The following is a 27,672-nucleotide window of genomic DNA, read 5'->3' as shown; positions in this document are numbered from 1 at the left end:
CAAGAAAAGCCTGAGAAGAGCTTCCCACAGGGTCTCCATAAGTCAAAACAACTTGAAAGCATGCAACCACAACAAGAGAAAGAAAGCGAGCTATTGCCAGTGTGTCTGGTCAAGAAGACATGGGAGTTGTAGTCCTAGTTCAGAGGGACTGGAGGGGCCTTACTGCAGGGCAGGACCTCTCCTCTTTCTGGCCATGTGGATGCTGGGAGATTCAGTCCAGGAAATACACTTTAAGTCCCATTGGCAAGAGAAAAGGCTACTACTGCCTTTCAGATCCAGTTTGCCCCAAATCCTTTATGAGGACAGAAACCCCTTTGTTAGGAAGCAAACCCCGAATATCTCAGGAAGGCCCTATATCTCCCAAGGCCCCCTCCCTCCAGGACCTCCTTCCTCTCTTCCCCTCAGTCTCTCTCTCTCCCCTGAAGGCCTCAAACTGACAACTGCCAAGCGCTGAGACTCAGGAGGCCATTTTGTGTTCTGGCAGCCATTTTGTCTTTCCAGCGGCCATTATGTGCTGCTTGTGATTGTGGGGAACAATGTTCTGGAACCTTCTCTGAGCCTCAGTTGAACAGAGGCTTCTCTTTCTCTCCTGAGGCTCCAGAGTCAGAAGGAGGCCAGGCTCCTTGGGCCAAAAGGAAGGAAGTGTGTCTCTTTGTGTGTCTTTTGTGTCTCTTTTCTGAGAGGGTTTTTTTATTACACAGCTCTGCTCCTTCTGGGGATCATGGGTTTTAAAAGGGATCAGAAATGGGGAGGATAGTTTTAATATAAGCCTTATTCTTATTCTTCACAAACACTGGGCTTTGGCTTCTAAGAGGAGGCTAGTCCCCCAAAAAGGCGAAAAGGAGCTCCTTTGGGAGGTTTAAAAAGTCTCCCCAGTTTCCTTATTAATAGATTTTCAGACAAGAAGGAAGGAGACAGATCAGAATAACTCATTACCAAGAATGAAACAAACAAACATACAAACAAACAAGAAGAATAAGAATAAAGATCAGACTGAAAGGCAAACTGCTCATCTTTTTTGAAAGGAAAACCATTATTAGCAGAGTAAAAACAAGAATGGGCTGCTTCTATCCTTTTACAACCGACTCCCGCTGTATTTGCACTACAGAAATAATCCGCTTTGAAACCGCTTTAACTCTCCTGCTTCCATCCTATGGAATCCTGGGACTTGTAGTTTGTTGGGGCATGAGAGATCTCTGGCAGAGAAGGCTAAGTGTCGAAAGGTAAAATCCCAGGATTCCATAGCACTGAGTGGTTAAAGCAGTGTCAAAGTGCCTTCTTTCTATAGTGCGGATGCAGCCTTCTTGGGAAAGGGGCTGATGCTGGGGAAAAGAGGAGGAATGCAGAAGGAAAGGAGGACGGACGGACAGACGGAGGGCCATCTGCAGCTGGACTGGCCTCCCTGAGCAGTCAAGACCTGAGCTGGGTTGTGGACGATGGGCACTCTTAATAGCAATATTAATATCTTTCACTATTGATTGTAATTAAGGAGGGGAAGAGGTTCCTCCTTTCAATAGCATCAGGAAAATGTTTAGGTGTTGTGAAGGTTTGCAAATCCTGTTTGGGGACTTTTTGTGTTCTCACAGCCATCGGGTGCCATCAGGAAATCTTTTCTTTAGGATCAGAAATCCTATTTGGGGCCCTTCTGACTTTGAGGCCCTTTCATCCTCCATTTTGGGTTCCCTGAAGGCCTCAAACTGCCAACTGCAAAGCGCTGAGACTCAGGAGGCCATTTTGTCTTCCCAGCAGCCATTTTGTGCTGCTTGTGATTGTGGGGAATAATGTTCCAGAACCTTCTCTGAGGCCTCAGTTGAACCGAGGCTCCTCTTTCTCTCCTGAGGCTCCAGAGAGAGAAGGAGGCCAGGCTCCTTGGGCCAAAAGGAAGGAAGTGTGTCCCTTTGTGCTTCTGGCCCTCCATTTTGGGGGCGAAGGAAGGAAGGAAGGGAGGGGGGGAGGGGTCTGTGGGGGTCTGAGGAAGGGAGGCAGGGACTCAGGGCCAGTGAGGAGGCTGGGCTTTGGGGGCTGGGAGAGAGAGGTAGGAAAGAGACCCTCACTTTGGGCTCTAGCTGGGGAGGATCCCACCGGTCCTTGCCTCCCCCTTTGGGAAAGGAGACCCCCTCAGCCCTGTGGACTCACTCCTGCCACTCATTCCTAGGGCTGGGACTCAGAGGAGTTTCCTAGGCATGGTCACCTTCTGCCCTCCATGGCCATTGGCGCTGATCTTTTCCCCATTGCCTTCCCTCCCTCAGCCCTGTGGACCTCCTCCTCCTTCGCACTCAGAGCAACCCTTCTCTACGGCTGAGGAGACAGCCTCTGACCCAGGGAAGCTCCAGATATAAAGGACTGCAGAAGAGGCCTTTCTGGTGCTGAAGGAATCAGGGTCTTTCTACTGAAGGTAGGGCTTTATTCCTGGAGCTGAAAGAGGATCTTTGTTTAAATGGTTCAGTCCAGGATTGTGTGGAAGGGCTGTAGCTGAGAGACTGAGCCCAGGCTTTGCAGGCATAAAGCCCCAAATTCCGTCTCTAGCAGCATTGTCTTCCCAGAAGGTGGAAGTGAGATATCCAGACCCAGACACACAGTGCGCCAGTGATTCCTTTTTATGGGGACTGTGTTTGTATGTTGTCTTCACTAGAACTTTGTGACATATTAGAATCATAGAATCATAGAATAGTAGAGTTGGAAGAGACCACAAGGGCCATTCAGTCCAACCCCCTGCCATGCAGGAAATCACAATCAAAGCATCCCCGACAGATGGCCATCCAGCCTCTGCTTGAAGACCTCCAAGGAAGGAGACTCCACTACACTCCGAGGAAGTGTGTTCCAGTGTCGAACAGCCCTTACTGTCAGGAAGTTCCTCCTAATGTTGAGGTGGAATCTTTTTTCCTGCAGTTTGCATCCATTGCTCCGGGTCCTAGTCTCTGGAGCAGCAGAAAACAAGCTTGCTCCCTCCTCAATATGACATCCCTTTAAATATTTGAACAGGGCTATCATATCACCTCTTAACCTTCTTTTCTCCAGGCTAAACATCCTCAGCTCCCTGAGTCGTTCCTCATAGGGCAAGGTTTCCAGACCTTTCACCATTTTAGTCACCCTCCTTTGGACACACTCCAGTTTCTCAGTGTCCTTTTTTGAATTGTGGTGCCCAGAGCTGAACACAATATTCCAGGTGGGGCCTGACCAGAGCAGAATATAGTGGCACTATGACTTCCTTTGATCTAGACACTATACTTCTATTGATGCAGCCTAAAATCGCATTGGCCTTGTTAGCTGCCGCATTGCACTGTTGACTCATGTTCAACTTATGGTCTACTACCCTTTCACATGTAGTTTCATTCAGCCAGGTGTCCTCCATCCTATATCTGTGCTTTTCGTTTTTCCGCCCTAAGTGCAGTACCTTACATTTCTCCGTGTTGAATTTCATTTTGTTAGCTATGGCCCAGTTTTCTAGTCTGTTCAGGTCATTTTGAATCTTGATCCTGTCCTCTGGAGTATTAGCTACTCCTCCTAATTTGGTGTCATCTGCAAATTTGATAAGTATGCCCCCAGTTCTGTCATCCAGGTCATTGATAAAGATGTTGAATAACACTGGGCCCAAGACAGAGCCCTGTGGGACCCCACTGGTCATTTCTCTCCAGGATGAAAAGGAGCCATTGTTGAGCACCCTTTCGGTTCGGCCGGTCAACCAATTACAAATCCATGTGACAGTTGCCTTGTCTAGCCCACATTTCACAAGCTTGTTTGCAAGAATGTCATGGGGAACTTTGTCAAAGGCCTTACTGAAATCAAGATATACTATATCCACAGCATTCCCTTCATCTAACAAGCTGGTAATTTTATCAAAAAAAGAGATCAGGTTTGTCTGGCATGACGTCTTTCGTTTATAAAAAGAATTTACATATGTCTTCACTTCCCCAAAATGAGTATAATTCAGGGTGCAATGTTCATTCATAAACTATACATTTATAGATTTTTGTTATATCAAGTGCAACACATTCAGTAGTGTGCATCTTTTTAAAAAATATACAAGGAAAAGTGAAGAAATTGTGATTTTGACAATAGATCCATTCCGAAACAATGCACACAAATGTACATGCCTCAATTTCTATGTGGCTTTAGCAAGCAGAGGGAGCAAGTACACACTTCTTGATCCTGCTATGACTGACATAGACAAACACAGCAGTTAAGCTTAGAGAAATAGTCTCATTTGCAAAAATAAAATAATTATTTTGACCAGTGTCTAAATGGGGAGGGGGCCATGATGATGGGAGGGCGTGGATTTGGTCTGTAAAGTAAAGCATGTATCATCCAGCCCAAGAGCTAGAGCTTCTCCACCTGGGACATACAGCAGGTCCTCCCCCTCCTCCTCTTTGTGAAAGAGAAGTCAAATTCTCATCAGTGATGATGAAATAGCATTAAAAATTTGCATCCCTGCATTTAAAAAATCTGAGGAGTCCTTTATCCTGTTGGTTAACCCCAGAGAGCAGACCTACTGAACCCATAAGTGACTGGTGAGTCAACATATAGATAAATCCAATTGATTCAGTGATTCTACTCTGATCAGGACTAGGCATAGGATACAGGCTAGGATTTAGGTCTGCATGTGGCTAGAACAGGATATTCCCAAGACAAGATGGACAGGCAACAGTGTGGAAAATGGGCACTCTCCACATGGGCAGAGACACTCTCAGAATTGTGACTTCTCTGCATGCCGAAGTTTGCCATGGGAATTGGGTGCTCCCTTCCCATCAGCTCAATCCTCTGGTGCCCCCTGATCCTGGGAGGAAATCTGGATCACATGGAAGGGGAACAACCTGGGAAGAGAGAGCTCCTTTCCTGCCCTTCTTGACGGGAGGCCTCCCTAGTGAATGGCCAGCTGTAGACCCATTCCTCCCAGAGCAACACTGGAGCATAGAGAGTTCTGCTGATTCGACCATCGGGAGTATGAGGAACCAACAGGCCAGACAGCCTGACCCAGCAGAACCCTCTATGCTCCATTGCAAGGGTAGGCAACCCTTTTGAGCCGGGGGCCGGGTTGCTGTCCCTCAGACAACTGGGGGGCCGAAGCCAAAAAACAAATAATTAAATAATTTTTAAAAAATTAAATAAATAAATAAACCGGGACAAATGTAGGACAAAATTTTCAAATGGAGGGCACTTTTAAAATAAAAAATGGAGGACACGCGAAAAAATTTGCTGATTTTTTTAAAAAATGTTAAGATAAATGCATGTTTCTGAGGCTTCTATAGACAATTGCCCCACCATGCCCCTCGCGTGAGACGCCAAAGGCCCTGGCAGCAATTGGCGGCAGGACCGGGCTGGGGCCGGTCCCAAGGCCTCGCCGGGCCGCATCCGGCCCACGGGCCGCAGGTCGCCTACCCCTGCTCCATTGTTTCTCCAGGTGGAATCAGGCTACAACTGGCCATTCACTGATCCAGGTCCTACCATAGAGTTGTGGAAGCCATCCCTCATGGCCATTCTATGCCTGGTGAGACTGTTGGGTGTGAGGCATTAGAGAAACATCCAGCTGTGTTTCTGTAGTCAGAAGCAAAATGAAGAAATCTTCCTCTGAGGGCCACTGGGGACCTCTGCAGGAGATAATGCACTCATTTCACATCTAGCTATTAGGACATAGTCAGGACCTTGTCCATTTCCCTATTCCCTGATCCCCAGCCACTCTCACAAGGCATGGAGTAACTGTTGTGTAGGGGAGCTGCAGTGAGTCTGTGCTAGTTCCAGGGGGCTTTGTTTGGTGCAGAGGGAGGAAGGGGATGCCCACCTCTGCATTGGACCAAAGGAGACATTAGTCATCTGCGTATGTCACCAGCAGGATGCTGATCTCAGTGACTTTGAGTGCTGCAGGGTTTCTAGCCAAACCAAGCCTAATCCTGGTCTCTTTTCTCAGGAACTTCATCTTGGACCCCTTGTATACGCCTTTGGAGTATCCTTTGCTGGAAGTGACCAAAGTGCAGGGCCACCAAGACCCCTCGCCCACCTGATGGCCGACACAAAGGCCAAGCAGAGGGAGCTGGGCTCCAACAGAAAGAGGCTGCCAAGGAACAACAACTCTTTGGTAAGTTGCCATCCTGACTTTTACTTTCATCTGTGTCTGGGCCGGCTCATGAAAGCAAGCAGAGAACATACTGTCCCAGTTTGGCAGAGAATGTCCTGGTTATTCCTCTGTCACCTCATTTTTTCAGGGGCTTTGAAAATGTCCTATTTCACTGTCCTCCTTCCACTTTCCCCCTTCGCCTCAGGTCAGTTCAGTTGCTGCAAAATGTGTTTCAAGTTCAAAAGAGTGTGCATCCCATCAATTCAAAAGAGGGGAGGAGAGAAGGGAGCAGGGTCTTGCCCTTGCCAGGAGTCAGAGGCAAAAGCAAACTGCTGTACCTTTCCTCGCTTGTGTGATCTTTATCATTAACAACTTTGGCCATCTTGACCCCATTTTGATGTTGCTTTTCCACATGAGTCTTGCTTTCCCAGTCTGTGAAATGCTGGGGGATATGGAAGAATATCTCTGGACTTAGTTGAAGGTGGGCCCAGTGGCCCTAAAGCCCAGAGTACTCCCCAGAACTGTTTTTTTTAAAGTGAAATTTGCCTCTGAAATTAGGTGAGATATGACTAAATGAACTATAATTCATTGGTGACTATATCTAATATACATGTTGGGATAGTCAGTATCTTAATCAATCAATAATATTCCAGAAATGGCCTAAATTATATTGTTTATTATATTATATATTACATTGAAAGGATTAGAGACAAACTGGATCTCAAAGGCTGTAGCTTTTTGTTTGTTTGCAGAATGTAAAGTTTATTTCCTGGACTAAATTGTGAATTGTTGAAAAAATAATTGCAATGCACCATGTGCTTTCCTCCCCTTTTGTTTAGTCACTCTCTGGATAAGATCTATTTTCTGTTGCAGGTGACCTTTGTGGATGTGGCAGTATATTTCACTGAGGAGGAATGGAAACTGTTGACAAAAAAGCAGAAAGTTATGTATAGTTCTGTAATGATGGAGAATTACGAGAATGTGGCCTCTGTGGGTAAGGAACCTGAATCCATTGCCCTTCCTCTGAAGACTGAGGGTCCTTTCATAATTTACTGTCAGAGCGCTATGATTCCACTTTAGAATTATAGAATCAAAGAGTTGAAATAGACCACAAGGATCATCCGGTTCAATCTTCTGCCATGCAGGAATAGACATTCAAAGCACCCCTGAGAGATGGCTATCCAGCCTCTGTTTAAAGACCTCCAAAGAAAGAGGCTCCACCAAACTCTGAGGGAGTATATTCCACTGTTGAAGAGCTCTTACTCTCAGGAAGTTCCTCCTAAAGTTTAAGTGGAATCTCTTGTCCCTGTGGCTTGCATCCATTGTTCCATGTCCTTTTCTCTGGAGTAGCAGAAAGCAAGCCTGCTCCATCCAGAATATGACATCTCTTCAAATATTTGAACAGGGCTGTCATATCCAGTCTTAACCTTCTCTTCTCCCAGCTAAACATACCCAGCTCCCTAAGTCGTTCCTCAGAGAGCATGGTTTCCAGACCGTTGACCATTTTGGTTTCCCTCCTCTGGACATGCTCCAGCTTCTCAACATCTATTTGAATTGTGGTGCCCAGAACTGGACACAGGATTATTGCAAGTGAGCCCTGACCAAAACAGAATAGAGTGGCACTATTACTTCCCTTGATCTTGACACTATACTCCTATTGATACAGCCTAGGATCACATTGGCCTTTTTAGCTGCTGCATCACACTCTTGACACATGTTCAACTTGTGCTCTACTACCATTCCTAGTTCGCTTTCACACGTAATTTAATTGTCATAACAACTTCCTGTGGAATCTTGGAATTTCTATTTTTAGTGAGGCACTATTGTTCTCCACTTTGTAAGGATTCTAAATATCCAATCCTAAACTGCCAATTCTGGAATTTTGTGGGAAGGAGCCAGGGAGATTAATGCTTTTTGCCCCTAAATAGTCCTCAGCCCTTTCCTGAGCAAGTTTCCTGGCTTTTGTGGCTCTTCTTCCAGCCTTTTGAGGCTCTGGAGAGGCTTCATGGGAAAAAGGCCTCCCTTGGCCCTGCAATGGATCAGAGAGGGCCCAACAGTGGCAAAATGGCCTCCACTTCCCCAAAGGGATGCTGTGGGATATTGAGGGGCAAAACATTAGGCCATATTTTTAGGCGACACAATGTGGGGTTGCCCCTGAGATCCACTGGGGTCCAATGTGACCACCCCACTTCCCTACAGCAGTCCATCCCTGTCTTAGAGATGTCTTAAGGTTGTTTTAAGGATTCTCCCTTGCATTTGACCCTCACTAATATCAGAAACAAGGTCCCGGACCCCTTTTTCTGCCTTTCCTAATGCATTAGTCGTATATTAATTGTCTTGCCAAGAAATGACCTCAAAGTGTCCCTTTTGTGCATCACACTCTGTGGGTGTGTGTCTGTGATAGAGAGATGGTGGCAATGTGAAAAACATAAAGGCAGGGAAGAGATGCGGAAGGTGAAATGGTAAAGCAGTGCAGATGGGCAAGAGGCAAGGTTGGAGAGCAGAGGGAGAAAGTGAAGGGGATCAGGCCTCTGGGAGCCAGGAGGGGAAGGCAGGAGCAAAGCCAGGATCGCCTAGTTCTGTGCGGAGAGGAAGGGACTTCTGGGAAGGGCCAGGAGAGAGGCCTTGGGGATTGGGAGGCAGCCACCAAACTGACAGATTTTAAGAACTGGGTTGAGTGAGCTGGTGAGAACCAGCTCAAATCCTTCTTTTCAGACATATTTAGGGGTTCCATTTAGCAGTTATGTGTAACATCTATGAAGGGAGGAAAGGGGACACAAAAACTCCTTTTTCTCTAATGTTTCTTTTGCTTAGCTCCATGGTTGATTCAAGACATCCTTTTTTACCCAAAATGCTGGAGTCTGGGTGGACACCCACAAGTGCTATGCTTTTAGGGGAATTTGGTACTTAGCTCAATAGAATGAATTAGGTTTACTGGGGCAATAGTGACCTCTAGATTCAGCTCAGCTATAGCAAGTCCTGAATCAAACAGATCTTCAGAGCCATTTGAAATATATAAGTGTTTACACACACATGCAAGAACTAGGTAACAAAGGTGGGAGTGGTGAATAGATGTAAGGCTTTGTTAATGGTGACACGTCATCTATCCAGACCTTTATTCAAATTGCTGAGGATTTGGTTGGGAAGAGGTCAGTAGTTCCTTTGACAATTGGGGTTGGTGCATTTAGGTGCTTAGCCATGAAAAAAAAGAGTGTCTGTCTGTAACTGGACTGACACCAAAGAACAGCAAGTTGGGGCTGATATTTATATTGAAATTGTTGCTTGGGGGCAGAAACTGAGGGTTCAGAAAGGTTTATATCACTTTAGCATATTTCATGTGTGGGGAAAGCATGGCGTGAAACCGAATTGAATGCATTGGGTCTTTGATGCAAATACCTCAGACAAAAGGGATTAGCACACCGCCTCTAAGGTCCTTGTTGGCTCTGAATTTTGACCATGTTCACAAGCCAATGTACACTGCAATCTGAGGGTGACACTCCCAGATACAACTCAAAAATAGCATAGGAGAGTATGGAAGCAAATAAATAGATGTAGGTATTGGCAATACACTGACCACTTTCCACACTTAAAGATAAGTCACAGACACAGTAGATTTCATTCAGGTCCTTGGAGGTTCTCTATTTTGAGTTGCAAAATAATACAAAATAATCCTCTCCGACTTCCATCAACTTCACCATCCCTTATACACACAACTCCAATCCAATCCACACCAATGTGCATGTGAGCTGTATATTGTATTGGTTGTGAGTCATCTCCTGGTGCGAAACAGCATGAAGGGACCTCTGCAGTTAGCTTCCATCATGCCATGGGCTCTGACTCAGGACTCTATGGCAGTCTCACAGGATATGATGCCACCTGTCAATCAAAGTATTTTTGCACATGTTTCATGGAATATTTTTTCAACAGTCCTTTGACTATCTGCTTCCACTGATTCCCTCAAGGCAGTCCCATTTTTTGCTAGCTCCTATGAGTAAGGATACAACCATTCAATGGGTTTAGGGGCATAAGCAGCAGGGCCATACTTAAGTTACTCACAGCAACTTTATTAATTTAATCGCAAATAAGGAGAGGTTAATGAGGGCTAAATCATGTGGCAACACCCTCCACCCTTAAGTCTGATTTTGAGTCTCATCTGTCATTGTCCTTCTTTACAGAAAAACATTTGAGTCATGAGAGAGTCCACACAGGAAAGAAGTCACATAAATGCCAGCATTGTGGGAAATATTTTGCTTACAAGTCAATCCTTGTCATGCATCGAAGAGTCCACACCAGAGAGAAGCCATACAAATGCCAGCACTGTGGGAAATGTTTTTCCTGGAAGTCTGACCTAGTGAAACATCAGAGAGTCCACACAGGAGAGAAGCCATACAAATGCCAGCATTGTGGGAAGTGTTTTTCCCAGATGTCACACTTAGTGATGCATCAGAGAGTCCACACAGGAGAGAAGTCATACAAATGCCAGCGTTGTGGGAAAGGTTTTCTTCAGAAGTCAGACCTAGTGAAACATCAGAGAGTCCACACAGGAGAGAAGTCATACAAATGCCAGCGTTGTGGGAAAGGTTTTTCTCAGAAGTCAAACCTAGTGAAACATCAGAGAGTCCACACAGGAGAGAAGCCATACAAATGCCAGCATTGTGGGAAATGTTTTCCTCAGAAGTCAGTCCTAGTGACACATCAGAGAGTCCACACAGGAGAGAAGTCATACAAATGCCAGCGTTGTGGGAAAGGTTTTTCTCAGAAGTCAAACCTAGTGAAACATCAGAGAGTCCACACAGGAGAGAAGCCATACAAATGCCAGCATTGTGGGAAATATTTTTCTCAGAAGTCAGTCCTAGTGACACATCAGAGAGTCCACACAGGAGAGAAGTCATACAAATGCCAGCGTTGTGGGAAAGGTTTTCTTCAGAAGTCAGACCTAGTGAAACATCAGAGAGTCCACACAGGAGAGAAGCCATACAAATGCCAGCGTTGTGGGAAAGGTTTTTCTCAGAAGTCAAACCTAGTGAAACATCAGAGAGTCCACACAGGAGAGAAGCCATACAAATGCCAACATTGTGGGAAATGTTTTCCTCAGAAGTCAGACCTAGTGATACATCAGAGAGTCCACACAGGAGAGAAGCCATACAAATGCCAACATTGTGGGAAATGTTTTTCATTGAAATCAAACCTATTGAAACACCAGAGAATCCACACAGGAGAGAAGCCATACAAATGCCAGCATTGTGGGAAATGTTTTTCTTCTAAGTCATACCTAGTGACACATCAGAGAGTCCACACAGGAGAGAAGCCACAAAAATCTCAGTAGTGAACTAACATTATATTTGTCAATAACAAATACAAAAAATACATTTTCAATCCAAAAGTCCAAAAAAGGCCCTTGTGATATTGTTTGTAAGGTTTGTCTGTCCATATGTCTGTTTATGTTTTAAAGTTAAACTTTGTTAAGATTAGGTTTTCATTGCTAATAGTATAGAAAATTACTTTGGGTTGTATATTTGGCTGGGGATTGTGGGTCATGGTATAGGTTAAGTAGATGGGGGGTTGGGATTTGTTACAGCTGGCTTTATTAGTTATGGGAATGATAGCTTTTGCAATTTGTGGGATTTTGGCCTAAGAAGGTTGGAGGCCAGTATTAACAGAAAGGGTTAGTTTGTGGGAATGGCAAAGGGTCCTTGTTACCTGCAGAGCATAGACTGTGGGAATTGGATGTGGGGGCTAGGTTTAGAAGAGGGTAATGTTTTAGGTTTTGGTGTTTTAATGTATTGTTTGTATTGGAGTGGGCAGTTCTGTCTTAAACACTGAATTTCTGTGTGTTCTCAATAAAGTTCTTTGCTATTTCAACACATTGGACTCTTTGATGCACAGAAGTTCTGCATTTGCCCAAAACTGACCCTTTCTTTTGTCCTCAGTCCTCAGCTCCATTCCCAGCCATAAGAACAGCAGAGGCAAACACACACAAACACAAATATACAGGGACAGCTATATTTCCAAACTAGATCCTTCCTTTCCTGACTTTCCAGCTCTGCACCTTGGGCTCCATTTTGGTTTCCTCAAAGGAAGAAATGAGGGAAGGAAGGGGAGGCTCCTGAACCCCCGGCGCATCCAGAAGAACTGTATAAGCGGAGGGTCTGGATACTTCTCCTGTCGCCTCTGTCGTAAAGCCAGAGTCCAAATTGATTCTTATCTGAGAGATTTTGTCTGCGAAGTTATTATTAAAAGCATCAGAGCAGACTTTTGTAGGTTCTCACAAAGACTTGAGGGTGGGGGACATTTGAGCCAAGTCCCTTACCATCCTGAATAGCTCTGCAGGACGAGACTTTGCAAATGCAGTACATGCAGAGTAGAAGGACTTCTTAGCTGCATCTATTGCTACTACATAGGATTTAAGAAAAACCCTTATCAGGTATCAGTCCATATTTCTGCCAGAAGCGCTCTAGCCGTTGTCCAGCCCCCTTCATTAATTTGAGATCTTTAGTATACCATGAACTGCAATTTGAAGAGGGTTGAAAAAGGGCGCTTGGGAGCAATAGTGTCTATAGCTCTGGTAAGAACATTGTTCCAAGTATTGACCAGAGCTTCAACAGAATCGCAGGCATTACCAGCCATCAAACCCTCTAAGGCCTCTGGGAACCTAGTGGGTTTCATCAACCTTCGAGGGCGGACCATTTTAATAGGTCCTCCAACCCCGATGGGGGGAATAGTGGCCTTCAGCCCAACCTTGACCAGGAAATGATCCATGGTCCATGACAATGCGGAGATATTGACTACCTCCGCCCATGGATGTGCCTGTTCCGCACAGAAGACCATATCGAGAGTATGACCTGCACAGTGAGTGGGCTCAGAGACTATCTGGGAAAGGCCCATGTTTGTCATGCTGACCATGGACTCCTGAGCTGCACCAGATACGTTCCTTAAACCGGCCTCGAGGGGGATGTTGAGGTCGTCCAGGACTAAAAGCCTAGGCGACTCCAGCAGCAGCTCTGAGACCAGTTGTGTCAGCTCCGCTAGGGAGTCTGTTAAGCAACAGGGTGGGCATTAAACCAACAGAATCCAGACATTCCCTAGTCCTTAAGCTGAGGTAAAGACATTCAATGTGGTCCATCTTATGGATAGGTATCCTGGCCAAAGCAAGATTGTTTTCATGGACCAAAGCAACGTTCCCTTATCTGCTCACTGATGGCGAACCCAGCCGGTAAAGTCTGAGCTCAGGTGGCTGAGCTATCATCACCCAGCCAGGTCTCCGTGAAACAAGCCAGGTCAGCCTCTTTGTCCAGTAGGAGATTCTGGACTATCTGCGTTGTATTTTTGACTGACCTGCCGTTACACAAGAGCAGGGAAAGGTTCTGTGGCTGGTTTGGTATGCTCTCCATCTCTTTTGGGATAGCAGGATGAATGGAAGGGGAGATAGATATCAAACATCAATCTCTCCTTCCGCTGTAACGACATTTCACCCTGTTAGAGCACCATGCACATCTTGTATAGCCACTCCACAGTCAATCTCCCCCCCTCCCCCAATTCGTCATCTGAATGATATTCTCCTTGCCCATGCTCATGTCCCTCCAAGTGTCTGTCTAAGAACATATGAAATAAAAGTACACAAGGAAAAAGGTACCAGCAAGTTGGCATCATCTGTCCCACCATTCACCACTGCGTCCCTGCCACTGGGAGCCAGGGATGTTAAGGGAGAAGGCTGTCTCCTGGCTGGCGTCCTCTGGGCTCGGGGAAGATCTACAGTCCTGGCCATGCCCCTCTCACTGCTGCCTTGCCTCTGCTGCCTTCCTTGGCCCCTGGAGGAATTGGAGGAGAGAAAGGGTTGCTTCTGGCTTGGCTCAACTCTCTGCCTGGCTGGAGGTGAAAGGAAGAGAAGGAAGGAAGGAAGGAAGGAAGGAAGGAAGGAAGGAAGGTGCCAAGGGAAGAAAAGCATAATGGGACTATTGAAGTGAGGTGGGGGTATCTTGGACCAGACTGATGTACTCACCTCCCAGGACCCATTGTAAGAGCTATCACAGCTCACTGTGATGCTTTAAATCAGGGGTCCTCAAACTCCAGCCCTCCAGGTGTTTTGGACTTCATCTCCCAGAAGACTCAGCCAATCAACATCCACATGCAAATTTCCTTCCTACCTCAGTATTCTACAGCCAATCTGAATAGACTTCCAGAGCCCCAGAAAGGCTCCCCTTTCCTCTTTGGCCCTCAGCCAATCACCATCCACAAATTTGCTTCCTACCTCATAATGCCCTCCCTGACAGCTTGGCCAATGATCTGAGATTCTGGAAGCTGAAGTCCAAAAAATCTGGAGGGCTGGAGTTTGAGGATCCCTGCTTTAAATGATAAGAGCTGACTTGGATGCCAGCATTATTGCATTATTGCAGAGGCCATAGGTCAGGTGTCCAGTGACTCTGTCAATGAGATCATACTGGATCAGTTTGAATCTGTGAGTACTAAGGATGTGGTTAAGCTCCTGGGAAATGAGAAGAAGACAACTTGCCCTCTTGACCTGTGTCCTTCATGTCTGGTCATCCAAGGAGGAGATGCACTTAGGACTCACCTGAGATGTATCATAAATGCATCTCTTCCATCTTGCTTAAAAGAAACGGTGTTATGATCCCTAGGACATGAACAATTACAGACCGGTCTCCCATCTTCCATTTCTAAACAACAACAACAACAACAACAACATAATAATAATAATAATGATAATGATGATGATGATGATGATGATTATTTATAGCCCGCCCAATCACAAGGAATCTGGGTGGGTTACAACAATAAAAATATAAAGAATACAATAAAATAAAATACAAAAAATAAATACAATACAATAAAATAAAAGAGAGCGACGTTAGTTACAGTAATTCACAGTTAGGCCTGATGGAAATTGGGCCTGTCTTTTTCACTCCCTCCCAGGTCTGATGATGACACCTGAAATGGAGGGAGGGCTCTTCTTCTTGAGGCAATAATATAATTTCATTAATTTTAATTTAATTCTTCTCATTAATATAAGAGAAGAATTGGTGGACAGAGTGACATAAGTCACAGTAAATGGGGAGAGGAACTAGGTAGGGAACTAGGCAGGGAAGGCCTGCCTGAAGAGATGCGTCTTAAGAGCCTTCTTAAAGGCTGTAAGAGTAGAAATGTCACGGATCTCCTTCGGCAGGTCCTTCCATAGCTTCGGAGCTGCGATGGAAAAGGCCCTCTGGGTGACTGAGGTTAGCCTAGATTTTATTGGCTGAAGTAGATTCTTCCCCCAGGACCTTAGAGTGCGGGACGGACAGTATGGAAGAAGGCGTTCCCTTAAGTATTCTGGACCCAAGCCATGTAGGGCTTTGAAGGTAATCACCAACACCTTGTACCTTGCCCAGAAACTAATTGGCAGCCAGTGAAGGGATTTCAAACCGATGTTATGTGATCGTTACGACGAGTACCTGTAATTAACCTGGCTTCCATATTTTGTACAAGTTGAAGTTCCTGAACTTGGCACAAGGGTAGCCCCATATACAGTGCATTACAGAAGTCCAATTGAGAGGTGACCAGCGCATGTACAACTGTTTCAAGGTCTCCCTGCTCCAGGAAGGGGCGCATCTGGCGTATCAGCCGAAGCTGATAACAAGTGCTCCTGACTGTCGCATCTACCTGAGATGTCGGGTGAAGTGACGAGTCAAGGAGCACCCCTAAGCTGCGGACAGAGTCTTTCAGGGGAAGTGTGACCCCATCCAGAACTGGCTCACATAATTCCATACCTGGGCTTGGGTTTCCTATAACAAGTACCTCCGTCTTACCTGGATTCAGCTTGAGTTGGTTTTCCCTCATCCAGTCCATTACCGCCCCAAGACAGGCATTCAGAGGAGAGATGCCATCCATAGACACTGCATCAGTCTGAGACACAGAAAAATATATTTGGGTGTCATCAGCATACTGATAACATCCTGCCCCATGTCTCCGGATGATTTTTCCCAGCGTCTTCATGTAAATGTTAAACAGCATGGGAGACAATATTGCGCCCTGGGGGCACCAAATTTTAGCTCTCTTTTAGAAGAGCAACTGTCTCCTAGCGCCACCATCTGGACTCTGCCTGAGAGGTAGGACCGGAACCACTGTAGAACAGTGCCTCTGATTCCTAGCTCCCTCAGGTGCTCCAGAAGGATACCATGGTCGATGGTATCAAAGGCTGCTGAGAGGTCTAAGAGCACCAGCAGGGCCACACTTCCTTGTCGATGCTCAGAAGGAGATCATCGACTAAGGCGACCAAGGCAGTCTCCACTCCGTATCCCCCCCCCCCCGAATCCAGTTTGAAATGGGATTTTCCCCCCCCCCCTTCTCTTTCCCTCCTTCCCTTCACTCCAAGGGCAAACTTCTCCACTGACTCAAAGACTTCCCTGCAGCCCCGGCTTGGTTTTTGTCCCTTCCCTGCAATGACAGATCTCCTGCCTCTCCTTCCCCTGAATGAACTTGGGGGCCTTGGCAATGGGGCTGCAATGGAGCAGCCCTCCCTGCTCTTGCCCTTTCCTCAGGTAAACACAGACCCTCTTTCTGTGTCTCTCAAAATGGTGGCACTTAGTCTGGACCCCCCCCCTTCCCAAAATCCTGGCTACGTCCCTCTTTGGGATGCTTTTATGATATGTATTTTACACATGATTGCCTCCTGAGGACACTCTGAGGGCTGCCATTGGCTGGAATCCCCTCCCTCCCATCATCCCTGGCCCTGATTGGCTGGAGTCCCAGTCCCACCCACCATCCCTGGCCCTGATTGGCTAGAATCACAGTCCCTCCCCCCATCCCTGGCCTTGATTGGCTGGAATCCCAGTCCCACCCACCATCCCTGGCCCTGATTGGCTGGAATCACAGTCCCTCCCCCCATCCCTGGCCTTGATTGGCTGGAATCCCAGTCCCACCCACCATCCCTGGCCCTGATTGGCTGGAATCCCAGTCCCTCCCACCATCCCTGACCCTGATTGGCTGGAATCCCCTCCCTCCCACCATCCCTGGCCATTTTGTATTCTGGCAACCATTTTGTGCTGCTTGTTCCAGAACTTTCTCTGAGGCCTCAGTTGAACAGAGGCCTCTCTTTCTCTCCTGAGGCTCCAGAGTCAGAAGGAGGCCAGGCTCCTTGGGCCAAAAGGAAGGAAGTGTGTCCCTTTCTGCCTCTGGCCCTCCATTTTGGGGAGAAGGAAGGAAGGAAGGGGCCAGTGGGGGTCAGAGGAAGGGGAGGCAGGGACTCAGGGTCAGTGGGGAACCTGGGCTTTGGGGACTGGAAGAGAGAGTTGCGAAAGAGACCCTCCCGTTGGGCCCTAGCTGGGGAGGGTCCATCAGTCCTTGCCTCCCCCTTTGGGAAAGGAGACCCCCTCAGCCCCCTGGACTCACTCCTGCCACTCATTCCTAGAATGGCTGGGACTCAGAGGAGTTTCCTAGGCATCGTCACCTTCTGCCCTCCATGGCCATTGGCACTGACCTTTTCCCATTGCCTTCCCTCCCTCAGCCCTTGGACCTCCTCCTCCTTCGCACTCAGAGCAACCCTTCTCTACGGCTGAGGAGACAGCCTCTGACCCAGGGAAGCTACGGCCATAAAGGACTGCGGAAGAGGCCTTTCTGAAGCTGCAGAAGTCAGTGTCTTTGTACTGAAGGTAGGCCTTTATTCCTGGAGCTGAAAGAGGACCTTTGTTTAAATGTTACAGTCCAGGATTGTGTGGAAGGGCTGCAGCTGAGAGAGTGAGCCCATGCTTTGCTGCATAAAGCCCCAAATTCGCTCTCTAACAGCATTGTCTTCCCAGAAGGTGGAAGTGAAATTTCCAGACCCCAGACACATGGCCCTTTGTGTGGGGAATATGTGTGTATGTGTTGTTTACTAGAGCTTTGTGAGGTATTTGTTTTACTGAGTTTATAAAATGAATTTACATATGTCCTCTCTTCCCAAAAATAAGCATAATCCAGGATGCAATCTTTAATCTTAAACCTATACATTTATAGAATTTTATTGTATCAAGTGGTGTGCATACCTTTTAAAAATATACAAAAAGAAGTGAAAATGAATGTGATTTTGACAATGGGTCTGTTCAGAAACACTGCACACAAATATACATATAAGGATTTCTGGATGGCCTCAGCAAGCAGAGAGAGGAGCTGCACACCTCATGCTCTAGCTATGACTGACAGACAGAAACACAGCAGTTAAACTTAGATGAACACTCTCATTTGTAATAATGAAATGATTATTTTCACCAGTGTCGAAATGGGGATGGGGGCATGATGAGGGGAGGCTGTGGATCAGATCCGTAAAGTAGTGCATATCTTATCCAGTCCAGGAGCTAGATCTTCTCTTCGTGGGACATAAAACAGGTCCTCCTCCTCCTCCTCTACATGAAAGAGTAGTCTAATTCTCAGCCGTGACTTTGAAACAGCATTTCTTCATTTAAAAAAACTGAGGTGGTATGAATCCTGTTGGTTAACCCTAGAGATTAGACCCACTGAACCCATAAGTGACTGGCGAGTCAAACTATAGGTAATGCCAACTGATTCAGTGATTCTCCTCTTATCAGGACAAAGCATAGTATAGGTTCCAGGTTAGGATTTAGTCCTGCATGTGTAAATCAGGTGCTCTCTTCCCATCAGCCCAATCCTCTGATGCCCCCCAACCCTGGGAGGAGGGCATGATACAATGCAAGTGGAGCAAGAAGAGAAGAGAGAGCTCCTTTCCTGCCCTGCCTGACCAGGGTCCTCCCTGGGGGATGGAGGGCAACTGGTTTGGGAGAATGAGGGGCCACTAGGCCACACAGCCTGACTCAGCAAAACCCTCCACGCTCCAGTGTTGTTCTGGGTGGAATGAGGCTACAACTGGCCATTCACTGACCCAGGTCCTACCATAGAGTTGTGGATGCCATCCCACATGGCCATTCCATGCCTGCTGAGAGTGTCGGGTGCGAGGTATTAGAGAAGCATCCAGCCGTGTTTCTGTAGCCAGAAGCAAAATGAAGACATCTTCCTCTGAGGACCACTGGGTACTTCTGGAAATGATGCACTCATTTCACATCTAGCTACAGGGACATAGACAAGGCCCTTTCCAATTCCCCATCCCCTGATCCCCCACCACTCTCACAAGGCATGGAATAGCTGTTGTGTAGGGGAACTGCAGTGAATCTATGCTAGGTCCAGGGGGCTTTGTTTGGGGCACAGGGAGAAAGGGGATACCCACCTCTGCATCGGCCCAAAGGAGGCATATATAACCTGCGTATGTCATCAGCAGGATGCCGTTCTCTGTGTCTTTGAGCACTGCCGGGTTTCTTACCAAGCCTATCCTAACCCTGGTCCCTTTTGTCAGGAACTTCATCTCGGCCTCTTCGTACACGGCTTTGGGCCTCTCTTTCTGGAAGTGACCCAAGTGCAAGACCACCAGGACCCCTGCCCACCTGATGGCTGACACAGAGGCCAAGCGGAGGGAGTTGGGCTCCAAGAGAAAGAGGATGCAGAGGTACAAGAACTCTTTGGTGAGTCTAGGTTCTTGACTATTAGTTTCATCTGTGTCACTGCTGGGCCAGTTCATGAAAGCAAGCAGAGAACATACTCTCCCAATTTAGCAGAGACAGTCCTGGTTAAGCCTCTCTCACCCCACTTTTTCAGGGACTTTTAAAAATACCCCATCCCACTTTCCCCCTTCTCAGCTCACTTCAGTTCCTGAGTGCCATTCAGTTTGCAGCCCATCAACTCAAAAGTGCGGAGAGGAGAGGAAAGAAGGAGGCAGGATATGCCCTTCCCAAGAGGCTGAAGCAAAAGCAAACTGATGTGCCCTTCCTAGCTTGTGTGATCTTCCTCATAAACAACTTTGGCCATCTTCACCCCCTTCTGGATTACTTGTCCATATATGTCTTGCTTTTCCAATCTGCGAAATGTTGGGGGATATGGGAGAATGTCTCTGGATCTAAATTGGGGGTGGGCCCAGTGGCCCATATTAAAAATGACGTTTGCCTCTGAAATTTGGCAAGAAATATCTAAATGCACCACAATTCTTTGGTGGCTAAATGTACTATATGTGCTGGGATAGTGAGTATCCTAATCCATCCTCAATATCCCAGCCAAAATTTAAAGTTTATTTCCTGGACTGATTTCTGAAGTGATGAAATACTAATATTTCGGATGCACCATGTGCTTTCCTCCCCTTTTGTTTAGTCACTCTCTGGATGAGGGCTATTTTCTATTTCAGGTGACCTTTGCAGATGTGGCAGTATATTTCTCTGAGGATGAATGGAATCTGTTGACAAAGAAACAGAAACATTTGTACAGTTATGTAATGATGGACAATTATGAGAATGTGGCTTCTGTAGGTAAGGAACCTGAATCCATTGCTCTTTCTATAAAGACTGAGGGTCCTTTTATCCTATATTATTATGTTTCTATGGTTCCACTAGAATAATAGAATCATAGAGTTGGAATAGACCACAAGGGCCATCCAGTTCAACCCCCTTCTGCCATGCAGGAATACACATTCAAATCACCCCCAAGAGATGGCCATCCAGCCTCTCTTTAAAGACCTCCAAATGAGAGAACTCCACCAGACTCTAAAGGAGTATATTCCACTGTCAAAGAGCTCTTACTGTCACAAAGTTCCTCCTAATGTTTAGGTGGAACCTCTTTCCCTGTGTCTTGCATCTATTGTGGTGTCGCCTTTTCTCTGTAGCAACAAAAAGCAAGCTTGCTCCTTGCGCAACATGACAACCTTTCAAATATTTAAACTTGGATATAATATCCACTCTTTATCTTCTTTTCCCCAGGCTAAACATAACCAGCTCTTTAAGGTGTTCCTCACAGAACTTGATAGTTCCCAGACTCTACACCACTTTGGTTGCTCTTCTTTGGACATGCTCCAATTTGTCAACATCCTTTTTGAATTGTGGGGCCCAGAACTGGACAGAGGATTATTCCAAGTGAGGGCTGACCAAAGCAGAATAGAGTGGCACTATTACTTCCCTTGATCTAGAAACTATTCTTGCATTGATGCAGCCTAGAATCACTTGGGCCTTTGTAGCTGCCGCATCACACTATTGGCCCATGAAGAGATGAAAGGGCGACACAAAAATCCCTTTTTCTCTAATGTTTCTTTTCCAATCTGAGCTTGCTTAGTTCCATGGTTGATTCCAGAGGACCTTTATTACCTGATTGCTGGAGTCTGGGGAGGACACCCCCAAGTGCTATGCTTTTAGGGGAATTTCATACTTAGTTCAAAGGAGAGATTGGAGCAACAGGGACCTCAGTAGTTCCGGACCCCCCCCCCTTCCGGCATTAGACGAATTCCGTATATTCCCAAGCCCTATTTAAATGAATGAGGCGCCATTAACCCTTATGAGGCATGCCGGCCCTTTTCCCAATGTGACTTTTAGTGTATGCTGAAATCCGTGTAAGGCATGCCCGCGTATGACGCAGGTGCACTCTACACTCAGGCACACACATATAGGTGTTCACGCACAAAAACAAGAACTAGGTAACAAAGGTGGGACTGGAGATGTTAGGCTTTGCTAATGATAATACATAACCTAGACAGAACTTGATTCCAAGTGCTGACAGTCCAGAATGGTGAGAGAAATCAGTAACTCCCATGGCAAGTGTAGCTGGCAAGTGTACTGAGGTGTTTAGCAATGTAAACCAACAGAGTGTCTGTCTGCAACTGGACTGACGCTAAAGAACAGCCAGTTGGTATATTTATACTGAAATTGTTGCTAGTGGGCAGAACTTGAGTTTCTATAAGGTTTAAATCGTTTCAGAAAGTTTCCTGGTTGGGGAAAATATGGTCCAAAATCAAATGGAATAAAATGGGTGCTTGGTACAAATACCTAAGACATAAGGGATTAGCACCCCGGTTCTCAGGTCCTTCTTGGCTCTGAATTCCAGTCCCGTTCACAAGCTAATGTACAACGCAATGTGAGCACGATGCTCCCAGATGCAGCTCATCAATAACATAGCAGAATATGGAAAGAAATTTCCAGATACAGGTGTTGGTAATGCACTGACCACTTTTCACACTTAAAAATAAGTCACAGACACAGTTGATTTCATCTGAATCTTTGGAGGTTTTTTATCTTGAGTTGCAAAATAAAAAATATTTGCAAGCTCTCCTCTCTGACTTCCATCATGTTCACTGTCTCTTGTATAAACAAATACAATTCAATCCTATCCACAGCAATCCACATGTGACCTGTATACTGTATTGGTTGTGATTCACTTCCTGATGCCACACTATGAAGCGTCCTCTGCAGTTAGCTTGCATCATGCCATGTGCTCTGACTCAGCACTCTCTGGCCGTCTCACAGGATATGATGCCACTTTTCAATTAAGATATTTTTACACATGTTTAAATGAATATTTATTCAACAGTCTGTATGACTATCTGCTTCTACTGATTACATCAAGGTAGTTCCCCACAATCTCCTCTTTGCCAGCTCCTCTGAGTAAGGATATAATCATTTCATGGATTTGGGGCACCTGCACCAGAATCATGCTCAGGTCACCCACTCCAACTCTATTAATTTAATCTCAAATAGGGAGGCGTGAACGTAGGGCTAAATGTTGGGCTAACACTTTCCTCTCTTAACTCTGAATTTCAGTATTATCTGTCATTATTCTTGTTTACAGAAGAACTTGTCAGTCATGAGAGAGTCCACACATCAGAGAAGCCATACAACTGCCAGAATTGTGGGAAACATTTTATGTACAAGTCTATCCTTGTCATGCATCAAAGAGTCCACACTGGAGAGAAGCCATACAAATGCCAGCATTGTGGGAATTGTTTTTCTCGGCAGTCAACCCTACTGACACACCAGAGAATCCACTCAGGAGAGAAGCCTTACAAATGCCAGCATTGTGGGAACTGTTTTTCTCAGCAGTCCCACCTACTGACACACCAGAGAATCCACTCAGGAGAGAAGCCATACAAATGCCAGCATTGTGGGAAATGTTTTTCTTGGCAGTCAACCCTACTGACACACCAGAGAATCCACTCAGGAGAGAAGCCATACAAATGCCAGCATTGTGGGAATTGTTTTTCTCAGCAGTCAACCCTACTGACACACCAGAGAATCCACTCAGGAGAGAAGCCTTACAAATGCCAGCATTGTGGGAACTGTTTTTCTCAGCAGTCCCACCTACTGACACACCAGAGAATCCACTCAGGAGAGAAGCCATACAAATGCCAGCATTGTGGGAACTGTTTTTTTCAGCAGTCAACCCTACTGACACACCAGAGAATCCACTCAGGAGAGAAGCCATACAAATGCCAGCATTGTGGGAAATGTTTTTCTTGGCAGTCAACCCTACTGACACACCAGAAAATCCACTCAGGAGAGAAGCCATACAAATGCCAGCATTGTGGGAATTGTTTTTCTCAGCAGTCAACCCTACTGACACACCAGAGAATCCACTCAGGAGAGAAGCCTTACAAATGCCAGCATTGTGGGAACTGTTTTTCTCAGCAGTCCCACCTACTGACACACCAGAGAATCCACTCAGGAGAGAAGCCATACAAATGCCAGCATTGTGGGAACTGTTTTTTTCAGCAGTCAACCCTACTGACACACCAGAGAATCCACTCAGGAGAGAAGCCATACAAATGCCAGCATTGTGGGAAATGTTTTTCTTGGCAGTCAACCCTACTGACACACCAGAAAATCCACTCAGGAGAGAAGCCATACAAATGCCAGCATTGTGGGAATTGTTTTTCTCAGCAGTCAACCCTACTGACACACCAGAGAATCCACTCAGGAGAGAAGCCTTACAAATGCCAGCATTGTGGGAACTGTTTTTCTCGGCAGTCTCACCTACTGACACACCAGAAAATCCACACAGGAGAGAAGCCACACAAATCCAAGCAGTGAACGAACTTTATTTTTGTAAAGAAGGAATACAAAAATCTTTTTTCAATCCAGCAGTGCTAAGAAAAGGCCCTCATGATTTTATTTGTACGGTTTTTATGTCCATATGTCTGTTTATGTTATATTTTGTTAAGTTTAGGTTTTCATTGCTACTAGTATAGATAATCACTTTGGGTTATAAATTTGGCTGGGGATTATGGGCCGTGGTTTAGGTTAGTTAGATGGGGGACTGGGATTTATTGCAGCTAGCTAGAATAGCAATGATAGCATTCAGAATTTGTGGGATGTTGGCTGAAGAAAGTTGGGGATCGGTAGTAAAAGAAAGGGAACTAGCTTTTTCGAATGTCTGGGGCGGGGAGAGATTGTGCGTGTGAGAAGGATGGCAAAGTGGGGCTGGTTAATAGTGGGGGATAGATGATGGTAATTGTAGGTGGGGGCTAGGTTTGGTAGAAGGTGGAGTTTTAGGTTTTGGAGTTTCAGTATATTCTTTGGCTTGGGGAGGGAAGTTCTGGCTTAAACACTGAATTTCTGGCTGTGTTTTCAATAAAGGTCTTTGTTATTTCAACACATTGGACTCTTTGATGCACAGAAGTTGTGAATTTGCACAAAACTGACCCTTTCTTCTCCCCTCAGTCCTCAGCAACATTCCCAGCCATAAGAACAGCAGAGGCAAACACACATCTATCTATCTATCTATCTATCTATCTATCTATCTATCTATCTACATACAGTATACACAGAGAAGCTATTTCCAAAGCAGAGTCTTCCTTTCCTGCCTTTCCTGGGCTCCATTGCGGCCTCTTCAAAATCTCCTCAAAAGAAGGAAAGAAGGGAGGAATAAGGAAGGAAGGAAGGAAGGAAGGAAGGAAGGAAGGAGAGGCTGCTGAACCCCCGGTGCGCTCCTTCCCTTCCCTCAAAGGCTGCCAGTGGAATAAACAGCAGCAGCAGTAAGGCCCTGGTGATTTCTGTGCATGATCAGAAGGGGCCTTTGGAAGTATATGCACATGCGCAGTTTCAGATTTTAAGGCAACTATTGACGGTGCTGAACCATATCCCTCAAACTCAGCATCTTAGAGGGTATTAAAACTGAAAACAGGTCAACATGGAAGCCAAGACCCATGATTGCTCCTGCATTCAACTATGTTCCAGACTGTAATCTGCCGTGTCCATTGGACCTCAAGGGGAGCCACCAAGAGCCAAACAAGCTCCATTTCTATAGCCCTGTCCTGTGTTTTCCGTTGGGGTCATTGGATTCCATGGTAAAAGGCCTGGCAGGAAAGTAAGTGAGGCTTACCTTCGCCAGAGTATAGTTTCCTGCTTGTTGGAATAAGCTTTCAAGCACTAGCCGATGTGGTCGCCTATCTTCAACAGACAGCTGAGCATAAGATTCTCCAGTTCTTCCACCAAGCGCCCCTTGCCTGGGTTGTCCAGATCTTGTATGGCTTTCCTGACTGGCCGCATCTTCTCTTCGCACTGAAGAGGGGAACAAATGGAGAGGAGAGGCTGTACATTAGCCATGTGAAAGGGAAGGGTGGGAGGGAAGGTGGGAAGACTTGTATAAACTTGCCTATTGCTTTGGACAGCTAAGTAAAGAGGAAAATCAGCTCATCTAAAATGTGATGCTGCAGAAGAGTTCAATGGACACTCTTTTCTGCATGTTTTCAACATGATGTGAGTGGCAGAAAACGTACAATGTCAAATGTTTCCTGGTCCAGTTGCTCTTCCTCCTCTTCTTCCTCCTGTTCCGCGATAGCTATGGCCTCGCTCCCATCTGCAACGTAGACAGGGCCCTGCGGTGGGTTCCCTTTATCTCCAACTTTGGCCTCACTGTCTTTGGCCAGTGAAAGAAGAAAATTGGGCAGATTAGTCCTAAAGCAAAATTAGGAATGTGACAAAATCAGGGATCTGACCATTGAAAGAAAGGAGGGGAAGAAGGTGTGACATTGCCTTGTTGTGGTGCTGCTGGTGGTGGTGCTGGTGTGTCTCCAAGCCATTTTGGACTAATGGAGACCCAAAGATGCTTTTTTTCATTCTACATTTTGTATTCTAAGCCACCTTGAGAGCCACCCATGGGAGAACGGTGGGATGAAATGTAATAAATAACACAACCATACAGTTCAAGGAACGTACAATAGGAATGAATGAATAAGAAGGATGCTTTCAGGTGAGATCAACCAGTCCAACTTCACAAAGCAGGAGTAGGTTCCACTGTAAGAAAGACAGTACTCAAAACACTAACATAAAATAGGAGACAGGCAAACTAACCCAGAGAAATGCTCTTGTCCTGAGGTCTCTCCTCCTTCTCTCACCCTCAACTGACTCAACTCCCACCTTGGCCAAGATTCTCAGTTCTTTCCAGGGAAACCAACCAAAGAAACACATTCTCCTTGGTTCCATCTGACCACTTCTCCATGAGTCCAATTACATGGGTTGCATTTCTCTTAATGGGATGATTTCAACTGCTTTTTAACATTTCACAGTCAGCTCTCAGTACCCACAGATTCTGCATCTCAATATATCCCCAAAAAGACAACCTTGATTTTGCCATTTTATGTAAGGCACATCATATTACGACCTTCCTACTACCTTGTTTCTCATTCTTTCCACCTCTCTCCTCCTTTCTCTCTCTCTCCTCCGTAACTGTACCACTCTCTTACTCATCGTTCCACTCTACCCAACTGTAACCTCTACCTTCTATACTTACACATACCTTCAGCTACATACCTAACTCTCTTTTTACCACCTCTATCTTCTTTCTCCCTTTCTTTCTCACTTCTAGAAGAATAGGAAAGAAGATCTCATTTCAGCTTCCTCACTTCTAATTTATTCTATACTTTACCATGGATCATAACTTTCCTTTCTTTCTCTATTTTATATTTACTTTACTACTACACTTCTATCCTGTTACTCAATATACATTCTTCTACTCTATTCAAAGCACAGTTAATACACAGAAAAGAATCTACAATGTTATCTCCTTCTATCTCCTTTGAAGGCTGACTGGTGCATTTCTGCATCATTATATACAACAGTGATGACTCCACTCCACTCTTAGGCCCTCTAACTCTGGGTGAATATAATAATAATAATAATAATAATAATAATAATAATAATAATTTGGATCCCGCCTTTTCCCGAAGGAATCAAGGTGGGTTACAAGAAAGAGTAATAAAATACAATATGGGTAAACTATACATTTAAAATAATAGCCAAACCCTAACCCTCCCACCTGCATAGGGTTGCTATTAGTCTGGACCTCCAAACCAGGACAAATGTAGGACAAAATTTTGAAATGTAGGACCTTTTTTTTGGCTCCTGCATTTGAAAAAGAGCCTCACTGAGGGGAGGATTCCTTCTCCGCCTGGGCTCTGTTCTCAGTAAAGATGGAGCCCAAGTGGAGAAGGAATCCGCCCCCAGGGAGGCTTTCTTTTCCCCCTGGGCTCCGTTTTTGCCAACGGAGCCCAGGGGGAAAAGGATCCTCTCTTGAGGGAAGGATTCCTCCTCCGCCTGGGCTCCGTTGGAAGCAGCCCAGGCGGAGAAGGAATCCGCCCCCAGGGAGGCTTTCTTTTCCCCTTGGGCTCCGTTTTTGCCAACAGAGCCCAGGGGGAAAAGAATCCTCTCTGAGGGGAGGATTCCTTCTCCACCTGGGCTCCGTTGGAAGCAGCCCAGGCGGAGAAGGAATCCGCCCCCAGGGAGGCTTTCTTTTTCCCCTGGGCTCCGTTTTTGCCAACAGAGCCGAGGGGGAAAAGAATC

The 27,672-nt window shown here is 45.9% G+C and overlaps 1 protein-coding gene across 1 annotated transcript; it reads left to right on the top strand.

Annotated features, from left to right (window-relative positions):
- Positions 1-10,242: 10,242 nt before the first annotated feature.
- LOC149290463 (uncharacterized) lies at positions 10,243-23,922 on the top strand. Its single transcript, XM_089489340.1, has 2 exons — positions 10,243-11,324; positions 22,768-23,922. Exons 1-2 carry the CDS (start codon positions 10,320-10,322, stop codon positions 23,920-23,922), a joined length of 2,160 nt encoding a protein of 719 aa, XP_089345466.1. The 5' UTR covers positions 10,243-10,319.
- The last annotated feature ends 3,750 nt before the right edge of the window (positions 23,923-27,672 follow it).

This window comes from Sceloporus occidentalis, unplaced genomic scaffold (assembly GCF_023333645.1).
Source record: "Sceloporus occidentalis isolate IW3139 unplaced genomic scaffold, rSceOcc1.0.p SCAF_39, whole genome shotgun sequence".
NCBI lineage: Eukaryota > Metazoa > Chordata > Lepidosauria > Squamata > Phrynosomatidae > Sceloporus > Sceloporus occidentalis.
Note: the sequence above shows the minus strand (reverse complement) of the source record. Positions and strands in the feature narration are given on the sequence as shown.

What these genes read in the sequence shown, in the direction of transcription:
- LOC149290463 (XM_089489340.1), top strand. Translation starts at nt 10,320, where the DNA reads ATGCATCGAAGAGTCCACACCAGAGAGAAGCCATACAAATGCCAGCAC. An exon ending in TTTCTTCTAAGTCATACCTA is followed by an intron (nt 11,325 to 22,767) that starts GTGACACATCAG and finishes TTTATGTACAAG; the next exon opens with TCTATCCTTGTCATGCATCA.